Below are 11,715 nucleotides of genomic sequence, written 5' to 3' on the forward strand. Positions count from 1 at the left end.
AAGACTTGTGTTTTTATTATTTTGTGTTTTGATTCATATCTAACTTGTTATTCCGCACTTTGCAAATCAAAACACTGTCATATATATATATATATATATATATATATATATATATATATATATATCTTAAGCTAGAACATTTTATAATTCAGAAAAAGTTTCAAAAATTTCATTCAACCCCCCTTCTATAATTCTTGTTGCATTGTTAGGGACTAACAAAGCCTAAAAGAAACTACTCCAAGTTCTTAAACAAAAATCCTATGGATATTGTGTATGAGATGTAGAATTATATCTATCACGGAAGCATGGTAAAATAATTTTTACGATATAAAATCCATATAATACGTATACAGATCATGACTTAAATCGAGGGATCGATTTTTAACCTTTAAAAGCGATCCAAAACAACGAGCGGAGATCCTTAGCAGCTGCTCCTCAAGTGTGAAGCACTCCACCAGTATCCACCAAGAAAACGATGTAATGAAGGAGGAGGAGGTGGAGAGAATTAGGGTTTTGTAAATCTTTTGGGTTGAGGCAAAAATAGGGTTTATAATGGTATATTTATAGGCAAAATTTTCAGCTGAAAGTTTCCCATAAAATATTATTATTATTAACCCTTTATTATTCTCACTAATAATTAAAACACCTTTTAATTATTAATTTTTTTTCTAAACACTTTAGAAATAATTCTCTCTCTTGATTTAATTTCCAAAAATTAAATTCTTAATTTATAATATTAAGAACTTTTCTTAATTAATTTATAATCAATTAAATCTCATTTAATCAACTATAAAATTTGCCAATTAATTATTTATTTCATAAATAAATAATTATCAGCCATTATTAATTAATTCCTCCACCATTATATCATTCTCTTTTATGGTGTGACCTTGTAGGTTCAATATTAAGCCGGTAGTAAAAATAAATAATAATAAAACTATTTTATCATTATTTATATAAATTCTCTAATTCATTAAATATGATTAATTAATTAATCATATTTATTCTACATCGTGAGGGATACTTCTCAGCATATCGCGACTATCCGGATAATACGAATTCACTGCTTAGAATACCAAGAACCTATTCAGTGAATAGTTACCGTACAATTAATTCCTTCTACCCTGTAATGTCACGATTAAATACAAAGCATGAAACTTGTGTCAAGCCCATCTTATTTAATCACTTGCTTTCTCATTCACTATGCTTAGTTCTATTTAATGTAAATTAGAAACTCCTTTCTAATTTCATTCACTCTGGCCAGAGATTCCTGAACTAGCATAAGTGGATCAGCATTGAACATTCTCTTCCTTCACTGGAAGGGGTAGATCCTTTATTGATCATACACTATCTTCGTGTATAAATTCCTATACCCAGTAGAGCCCTTATAATTGTCCCTGGAGACTAAGAACTAAACCAAAGCATAGTTCAGTGTACACAAGATGACTATGATGACCTCAAGTCTAAGGATACTTGTACAACTATCACTATGTGAACAACTGCTGACACGTGAGTGAACTCCATCAGTTGTTCAGCTGTGTGAGTCATGTTCAGTGAACTTATTCTATAATAAGCACCTACATACTAGCTATAGTGTCACCACACAAATGTCTATGAGAACAGACATCCTTCATAATGAAGCAAGCATAGTATGTACCGATCTTTGCGGATTATTAATTACCAGTTAGTAATCATACGACCAGGAACTATTTAAGTTTAGAGTTATCATCTTTTAGGTCTCATTATTATGATTTCGTTACAATCCATAAAAAGCTTTACTCTAAACTGTGGTACATCTTATTTAAATACTTAAAATAGATAGAGCCCGCAATAAAAAAACAAAACAAGTCTTTTATTAATATCAATGAAATCAAAACAGATTACATAAAAGTTATTCCTAAATCCTCATACATGATTGGACTTAGGACATATCTCTTTCATGAGACACCTAGGCCAGATGAGAAGAAGCTGTTGGCTAGGTCAATTGCACTTTACAAGGATCCAGCAGATTCAGCACTTAAAAAGAGAATTGCAAAGATCTACAGAAATGGTAAAGAGATATGTGTGGTGCTTGGACACCCTCAGTTTGTAGAAGCCAAAAAAGGAAGAGAAAGAGAGAATAAGGTAAGAAAAGAAGTAAGCTGCCTTAGATGCTAAGAAGCTCAAACAAAAGAAGGAGCAAGCTGCTATCTTATCCAAACTTCAGGCTGTGAATACTTCAACTGAGATCTCTGCACAACCATCTGTGATTGCTGAATCTCAAGATCAGGAAAAGCAAAAGGAACCACAACAGAAAAGAAAATTCAGATACAAGCTCCTATCTAAGAGAAAATTGGACTTTAATGATGAGGAAAAGGAAGACCAAATTCCCAAAAAGCCTACAACTACAACTCGGACATCAAAACCCTATGTGGTATTTGAAGAATTCAAAGTGGTGGATCCAACAAGGAACATTCATGGTGAGCCTATAATTCCTAAGGATGAGCCAGTAGACTGAGATATTCTACCAATTCCTGAGCTAAATTTTCCTATCTTTAAAAAGACAAAGAAGACGAAGACAAGAGAAAACAAGAAAGTGAAGCCTGTGATTCTCAAATCCAAGACCCCAATTAAAGCTAAATCTGCAGTCAACAAGGGAGACATGTTGTATATCTGTGATATCAAGGAGTTTTCTGACATAAACCTTTACTTAGATAAATTGGATGAAGTTAGAGGAATTGATGCTTACAAACATCTCCCTGAGAGGCTGGTATTCAAATACAAGGGAGGAAGAGAGATTATATGGTCACTTCACAAGATTCTTCTAGAAAGCCAGTCTATTTTGATAAAGGTCTACTCTTCATTCAAAAAGAACTTTGGGTACAATATGACTGCAAGTAGACTAGTTCTAAAGAAGATTGAGGAGCTGAGGAGTACTAGAGCCAAAGATGCACTTCGAAAACTCTATCTATTCCATTTACAGGAAATAGAGTGCATTTGAGGCCCTATTGGCTGATGGAATTCAGGGATTAAAACGGAGTTAGAAGATTCTTCATATTGGAGGACCAATTGAGTATCTCTAGTAATGAGACTCTTTTGGAAATACAGGAAATGCTAAATCTCTCAGAAGTTGATGAACTTGAATTCCACAGACAACTCCAGAAACAGATTGAAAAAAACAACAGAAGGCTTGGAAAGAAATCCAAACAATCAAGGAAATAGATCTATCTGCTCAGACTAGAGGAGCACCTTGATAATTATTGTGAGCAATTTCTTTGTGAACTTTGCATTGTTCAATTTTCAGTAAATTGTAGCACTTACCAGTTTTATCTACTATTATTCAATCTGTATTTTTAGAGTGTTTTGTTATCATCAAAGTTTTTCTTAATTTATGGCTACAATTCCAGTAGACATAAATTGGGGGAGATTGTTAGGAATATGTTGTGTACTTGATGATAAGCTAAACAAAACACCTTAGTAGATTTAACTTAGTGAATTTTGTAGCACCCGACGGATGACCAATTATAGTCCGGCGGATGATTCAATATAGTCCCGATGGATGACTAATTGATATCCACCAGGTGAGTAGCTTATGTAACAATAAGTAATGTAGCACATTTCTGCAAACAACTTTGTATAGATTCTGTAGTAGCATATGAGTCATGTTGACTAGTAGTAGATATGCAGAATAGGTTGATTAATTGTAAATATTAGATGTCTTGTAATTTTGCATAAATAAAATGGAGTCAAGTGTTAAACAACTACCCGACGGATGATCAACAAAGCTACCCGACGGATGATCAACAAGACTACCCGACGGATAACAAGCATGTACCCGACGGATGATCAATTCAAATATCTGTTGACAGTGACAACACAGTTACATGCGTTGGGTGTTTGCAAAAGGAATGTGGCAGCCTGTTTAGCAGGGTTTTGAGAACAAAGAAGCATTACCATTTCCATGCTATTATGAAGATATTCAAAGATGCTGGAATAGAGTAGTGAACCAGCATGGAGTTAGACTTGATAGGTTTTGTTTTATTATCCTGTCTTATTACCATGTAAACTTGGTGATATATAAACCAAGTATAGCTAGTAGAACAAATAACTAAGCAAACACATTTTAGAAGAGAAATCGAAAAAGCTGTAACTGTTAAGAATTTCTCTGTACTTTGTTTGTTCACTTGTAAAAGCAGTTGTGAGCTATTCAAGCTTCACAGAGTTCTCTTGATATATATATATATATATATATATATATATATATATATATATATATATATCTGGTGGATACATTCAAATCCACCAGAAAGTTTTAAAGACTTGCATTTTTATTACTTGTGTTTTGATTTATATAATTCTTTCATTCCGCACTTTACAAATCAAACACTTATATATTATTAAGTTAGAACAGTTTTAAAAATCTCAAAAAGAATCCAGAATTACATTCAACCCCCTCTTCTGTAATTCTTGTTGTATTGTTAGGGAATAACATTATCCTTGCATGTCTTTCATTCCTTTCTCTCAGCCTTTCAGACATCACAGCCTTCCACATTCTTGTACTAGTATCCTTATCCTTCATCAAACTTATCACCCTCTTCAATTCTGTGGTTGAAAATGTTTCCATTACTTTTCTGCTATGCACAATGAAGGAGCCATCGAAGTAGTAGATTCTGACTTCTCCCAAAGAGACAACCCAAACTTTGACTATTTTCTCAGAAAGTTGTTGGTGATAGTCATCATCTGTTATGCTCCTATTTAGAGGTAGAAAATCAGCTTGATTAAAGTAGTTCCAGATGGCATCAACATTAGCTTGTATTTTCTTTGGTTTTCTCTCAACAGTCTTAAAGTGAGTCTTGATTGGAGGTTTGAATGAAGATAGCTTTGAGATTTTCTTTAAAGTGACATGACTGGATGTGATTGGTATCTTGAGTAAAAAAATTTCCGTTTGTTTGTATAGGTATTTAGGCTTTGAGGTTGGTGGTTGTTGAAAGTTTGATTTGGTAGGTTTGAGGGTTTGAGTGATTTGGATTTCTTGGACATTTTGATGTTTTGTTCCTTCATCTCTATCTTTTCTTTTCCTCTTACTGCCATCCCTTTCCTTCTTCTCTTCTCTTCTCTATCTTTCTTCTTCTCCACCACCTTGCTACTAGCTGTTTTGCTAGACTGACTTGGATTTGAGCCCAAAGGTTTTTGATCTTCTTTCTTCTGCTCATCATCATCCTAGTCATCTTGAGTGTTAATTTGAGTTTTAGGCAACATAGTTTTAGCATTTCTCAGATATCTGCTCAGAATTTTGATAATTTCTTCATCTTCAACAGTCTTCATCTTCTTAATCTCCAGGTCAGTCTCCAATGTCATGATCAATCTTAAATTACACATAACCCAGTATTTGGGAATCATAAATTATTTGCATTTTCTGGTTGAAGAACATATATAGGCCACCCCCTTACTTGGTTGAAGACAGGCTTCTGGAAATGCAACAAATTATGCCTTTTTAAGCTCTCCAAGTAATTGAGTGTCCTCTGGAATCACCCTGTTGACTTTCTCAATGATGACATTCATCTCAGATACTCTCTTGGATTGAAGATTTTGGAGAGACACCTGCAAACATTTGTCTACACCACAGTCATTGACATTAGCAACTATTCCCTTTTCTCTGAAATTTCCAACTTCCACTATCACCACTATCAGAAAGTTTATATTTTTGACCAAAGCCCATTTATATGTGATGTAGTTGTTGTTTAGAGAAACTCTCAGTGCTGTGAGCAATTCATTGAACTCCTTGTCAAGGCAAGGTCCTTCTACAACCAAATGGAGTCTGTCTTTACTAACATCATGAGCACTTGGAATGATTTGGCTTTGGCTTGTTAATTTTAGCTTGGTCACAATCTCCCCCTTAGTCTGGTTAGCAGGCAAACTGATTGAATTTTTTTGACATAACTTCTCATTGGTAGAACCAAAAATTATATCATCCATATAGATTTGAACTAGGATAATATCATCACCATGCTTCTTATAGAATAGAGTCTTATCAATAGTTTCTTTAGTAAATCCATGTTTGATCAAGAATTCTGGTAGTGTGTCATACCATACTCTAGGTGTTTGCTTTAAACCATAGAGAGCTTTCAATAATTTATAAACAAAGTCTGAAAATTCTGGATCTTCAAAGCCAGGTGGCTGTTGCACATAGACTTCCTCTTCCAATTCACTATTGAGGAATCCACTTTTCACATTCATTTGATACACCTTAAACTTTGAATGTGCAGCAAATGCAGGGAAGATTCTTATTGCTTCAAGTCTTGCAACTGGAGCAAAAGTTTCATCATAGTCAATTCCTTCTTCTTGTGAGTAGCCTTTAGCAACCAGTCTTACTTTGATTCCAATTTCATCCATCTTGTTCCTATACACCCATTTTGTTCCAATGGTGCTTCTGTTTCTTGGTGCAGGAACCAATTCCCAACTTTATTTCTCTCAAACTGATTTAATTCTTCCTGCATGGCAGTTATCCAATCAGGATCAAGCAAGGCCTCTTCAGTTTTCTTTGGCTCAATTTGTGACAGAAAATGCATGCAAACATTCATTTGCAGTAGCACTTCTAGTTCTCACTCCAGCATTGGGATCACCAATTATTGCATCTCTAGTATGACTTCTATCCCATTTCCTGGTGTGATCTTGTTGACTAGAATTGCTCTCACCATTGGCATGACTTGCAGAACCACCATCTTCTTCCCCCTTGAGTTTGTGCCATCAAACTTAGAAGAAATTCTTTCTTGATTAAAATTTTCATTTTCATAGATCGCTTGTTCAATTTTTTCTTCCTCCATTTTATTTTTTGTGTTGATCTCAGCATCATCCTCAGAATCACTGTTAATATTGAGATTTTCAAATTTCAAAGTTTCAGCTTCATTTTCATCAAGGTATTTCAAGTCTAGACACTTGTCATCATCAAAAGTCACATATGTGCTTTTCATAATTTTCTCATGTTCAAGCACATAAACTCTGTAAGCAGTACTTTTCAATAAATATCCCAGAAAAATTGTTTCAAAAAACCTTAGAGCCAAATTTTCCCACATATTCAAAAGCATTTGCTTCCAAACACATGCAGATACTTCACAGTAGACTTTCTTTTTGATAGAATTGAGTAAGGTGATTTGCCATGGTTTTTGTGGATCAAATATCTGTTTTGAGTATGGCATGCAGTATTCACATTTTCTTTCCAAAAATTTGTTGGCAGATTGGCATATTGCAGCAATATAAATATACCCGTGCTTTATACGAGTTTTTATGCTAGTTAAAAGATATACAGTGCTAAAGTTGAATATCATTATAATAAAGTACAAATAAATCTAAAATTATGCTTGAATAACCATTTTATATTTACTTAAATAATAAAACCATCCAATTATTTTTGATAACAACCAAGAAAGACCCCCATAAATAAATTCATTGTCCAAGTTTATCCTGATTCCTAACTTCACGTTTCATAAATAGACAATCTTTTAATTAGCAAAGAATCTTTATGCCAATACATATCTGTCACAAGCATGGTAGCTAAAAAAGGCATCTTACAGTTTTCACTGCTTATTAGTTCACCAACAACGTGTTACACAGTTAGTTAAAAGCCTTACAGCACTGTGATCTTCATTTCATCTTTAGTACATTCTTACATCATGTAAAGAATCTATTAGATTTGTACAAAGAAATCGCTCAATCGCATCCAATTGTTAAACCGCTCGCAACCGAACCGTATTTGCGGATAATCGCGAAATGCAGATTGGTTGTGGATTTAAATTTTAAAAACAGCTCATTCGCGGTTTGGATGCGGTTTTAAATTCTTGAAAATCACAAAATCGCAACTGCAACTCGCAACATATATTTATAATAAAATATATTTTCAAAAATTTAGTTGATATCATAAAAATTAATAAGTATACACATTTATCAATTAATCTTAGGTTAATGTTAAGAATTCGTTCATAAAATTCACAATCAATATAAAATATATAATCAATCAAATGAAAAATATAATTATCATGTAATTTTTTTTATCCTTTTCTTTTTTCTTTTCTCTCGCCTCCATATTTTTGTATGTTTTTAATATCTTTACTCCACACGGAGCATTAGTTTATATTTTATTTTTGAATGTAATTTATCACGTAACTTAAACTTCAATTTATTAATATTTCGAATTTACTATTTTGTAAATTATTAATTATTTTAAAATAAGTGGTTGAACCGCAAACCGATCCGCAATAACCGTAAATTCGCAACCGCAAATAATGGTTTGATTCGACTTTTACCCCAAAACCGATCCGATCTGAACCGCGTACACCCCTGGAATCTACACACAACCCACTATTTTCACTGCATAAATTTTCGATCTTTAGTTCCAAGATAGTTTGCAAGTTGTAAAAGTAACTAGAGCTACAGAAGCTGGATGATTGTGTCAGTAGGACCCACAAGAATGGACCCACCTTGATGCAAATCCAAAGGAGCAATCCAAGAAAAAGGAACTGGTCTATTATTTCTTTTGTATGTATGGCCCTCTTCAAAGTCTTTAACTTTGAGTCCACCCAAAGGGATGAGGATTCCTGATGTGGTAATTTGTGTTTCTTGATAGCCCCCTTTTAAATCTTACTTGTAAATCTTGTTAGCTTTATTAGGTGAATCTTAAATCTGGGTATTTTCTTCTTGTCTTGTTCCTTTCTTCATTATTATCTTCCTGCTCTTCAGGTTTCTAGATTTCTTAGATTCATTTACTACTTTTACACTGCAATTATTTCCTTCTGTTTGCTTCTTGTTTTCCATCTTTTATTAATATTTTACTCTCTACTTACTCAGTGTTGAATTCTCTGGTTTGAGATCCTTTAAGTTCATAACACTTCTTTGACCTATTGACTTTGAAAGTTGAGATCTTTGCATTGCTTGAACTATGCTGTGATATAATCCAACTGAAGTTTCCATTTTTTTTGGTTATATTTTATTAAAATATCCTATTTGAGTTCCCAAGTGACCAAGTGGCCAAGTGTCAGTTCTGTTGTCTTTAGTTTTGGTTACTATGAATTATTATCAAATAAATTACCTGTGACTTAATTTGGCAAATTATAGATTTTGGATCCAGTTGGTGTTTTTGATGTATTGGTTCTAATATTTTTTCTGTTAGTGGGATTGTGGGCATCTGCTGTTTAAGAAATTGGGTTTTGACTGTGTTTTAGAGAACAACTTTTCCTTCTTATTTCAGTTGTGAGATTACAATTTAATTTAGTTTAGTGGGAAGTATCGATGTTGGGATCAAGTATGAATTGGATTACTACAGTCATTGGCTTTGCGATGAGCGCCACGTTTATTGTGTTCATCTGTGCTAGACTGATTTGTGGTAGAATGCGAAGGTTTGAGTCACCTCCAATGTTTGAAATCGACTCGAGGATGATTGATCTCGAGCAGGTAATACTATCCCACTGCATCAAGTTTTTCTTCAAACTAGTTTTGCATGTTCACATACATTTGTGTATTGCCTGATCTCTGCTGTTGAGCAGTAAACTGTCAAGATGCCATTCCAGAAAATGTTTACTACTTTATAGTAGTTCATATTGCTAAATGTGACATCTTCTTTATGCTCTCTTTTCTATGATGAAGTTGTAGTTCGTACATGTTCAGGGGCAGGAATACAGAGCTACAGTAAGAAACTATATTTTGAATTAACTAAGAAATTGTTTAGTTATCTAGCTTTATTTAATTGTCTTCCATTAACATAGTAAAGTAGTTTAGTTATGTAGCTTTGTTGAAGGTTTACATATACATAGAAATAGAATGGTAGAGCTGATCCGGTGGTTGGATTGGCTTGTGGCTACCTTTTGAAGGGCCGACTTTTTACCATGTACTTTGTTTTGTCCATTCTTGACAAAATATTAGCGTTAGTTGCCCAAGGGAGTGGTGTTTAGCAATTTAGCAGTAGCCATCTTAGCTCATTTGCTTTTATTGTGTTAAGTAAATTTCGCTAACCATGAGGATCGATGCATCGGCCACTATGAGTATTGCTATTTCTTGAATAATTATGCAGGGTAGTTACTGAGTGACTGGTAAATTATAAACCCACATTTAGAGAACAGTCTTCGGTAGATCGGTATCAACAGTACTATACATTCTTCTCTCCTCGCTCATTTACCCCCATCACCGGTGTCAGTATAGCTTGAACTATCCTTGATGCCAATTTATCGTATCCTCGAAAGTTGCATCACTCCATTCACCGTCTTAACTCTTAACATGGACGGAGAACATAACTACTGCAAGCAAAGTTGCATCCGTTATTATTATTTTGTCAGAAGCCCTTGTTCTCTAGACAGTGTCTTGAGCTCCAGACTGCATATTCGTTTTAATATTTCTCGAAGCAATTGCACTACCTGGATGTGCTAGTTTGCTATCTGGGCTTAATTTTTTCTCCTTCCCAACAGGCAGAGCATCATCGGATTAGTGGGCTTGAACCGGTTGTCGTTGCTGCCATCCCCACTATGAAATTCACTCGTGAGGCTTTTAGCTCTCTGGAAGATCCACAGTAAGCCTTACCAACTTGTTTTTGATGATAATTAAACTCCGCGAAATTTGCATGAATGATTATGTTATGTTGTGGGTACTGATAATCATTTCTACAAACACAGATGCACAATTTGCTTAGGAGAATACCAGGAGAAAGAAGTACTAAGAATCATGCCAAAATGTGGACACACTTTTCACGTCTCTTGCATTGATTTATGGCTTAGGAAGCAGTCTACTTGTCCAGTTTGTCGTCTGTCAGTTGAGGATCCATTCAAAACAAAATTTGCAGCAGCAATTGCACCACCAGTTGAAATGTCTCAAAGGATACAAATGCCAAATTCTCCTATTGAACATTCTCAGCAATGGCTGCTCCCAGTTGCTGAGCCTTCTGAAGGTAATAGTGATAGTCTTAGGCAAACTGAAGTAGTTTCAGAAAATCCACAACATATTCGTACTGGAGATGTCGGAACAAGATCATAACTGAAACTCTAAGATTGTTGTGTCGATTACAATACCGTCGATGATTTATAGTAAAAACAAGATCACTTTTGCGGGTATGCAAGCTGTCAAGGTTGCAGGTTCCTTATGTCCTGCAAAGAAAAACATGGCATGATACTAACGGCCATAAGGTGTGCACCGGACTACCTTCTTATTTATAGCTTACTATAATTTGATTTAATCCTGTAAATAGTTTTGTAGTGTTAGTTTTAAATTTTTCTGTCTGGCGACCAAGTTTAGTTGGGATTGTATTTTAATCACATCACGTATATTTTAAGCTTTTGTAATTGGTCGTAATACATATTCTCTGTTGCAGAAGTGGCATACTTTCAATACTTTGTTTAAGTTTTTGTTTGTTCATTATATATTGAGTATTAGCATCGAGCTATGAAACGTGCCGAGTCGTCTGCCAATGATGTAAACTATTGGTGAAACAAGTGATTTGGAGTTAGATTGTAATCAGTTAGATAGCTTCTAAAAATTACTCTGGCCGTGTTTCTATGAGGAATCTGTACGAATAAAGTTGTAGAGATTTTTCCGGTTCTACTACCCCCGCTGCAGAGTCACCTCAAATGTAGACTTTCGGAGTCGCATTGTTACCAGCTTGACACGAGTTCAGCTTTCCTGGTCTTGGTCACTCCTTATCCCCCCCAACTCATCTATTATCCGAGTTGAAAACTTCGGGACATGTATTACAGAGATATG

At 34.6% G+C, this 11,715-nt stretch overlaps 1 protein-coding gene across 1 annotated transcript; it reads left to right on the forward strand.

Annotated features, from left to right (window-relative positions):
• The first annotated feature begins 8,515 nt into the window (after positions 1 to 8,515).
• On the forward strand, positions 8,516 to 11,373 carry LOC141667165 (E3 ubiquitin-protein ligase ATL59-like). The gene is made up of 3 exons (XM_074473554.1): positions 8,516 to 9,423; positions 10,431 to 10,531; positions 10,635 to 11,373. Exons 1-3 carry the CDS (start codon positions 9,262 to 9,264, stop codon positions 10,990 to 10,992), a joined length of 621 nt encoding a protein of 206 aa, XP_074329655.1. The 5' UTR covers positions 8,516 to 9,261; the 3' UTR covers positions 10,993 to 11,373.
• The last annotated feature ends 342 nt before the right edge of the window (positions 11,374 to 11,715 follow it).

The sequence above is a fragment of the Apium graveolens genome, chromosome 6 (assembly GCF_009905375.1).
Source record: "Apium graveolens cultivar Ventura chromosome 6, ASM990537v1, whole genome shotgun sequence".
Taxonomy (NCBI): Eukaryota; Viridiplantae; Streptophyta; class Magnoliopsida; order Apiales; family Apiaceae; genus Apium; species Apium graveolens.

Excerpts from the sequence above, each read along its gene's own strand:
- LOC141667165 (XM_074473554.1), top strand. The coding sequence starts at position 9,262 with ATGTTGGGATCAAGTATGAATTGGATTACTACAGTCATTGGCTTTGCG. Across the intron at positions 9,424-10,430 it reads GGATGATTGATCTCGAGCAG|GCAGAGCATCATCGGATTAG; the intron begins GTAATACTATCC and ends CCTTCCCAACAG. Across the intron at positions 10,532-10,634 it reads AGCTCTCTGGAAGATCCACA|ATGCACAATTTGCTTAGGAG; the intron begins GTAAGCCTTACC and ends CTACAAACACAG.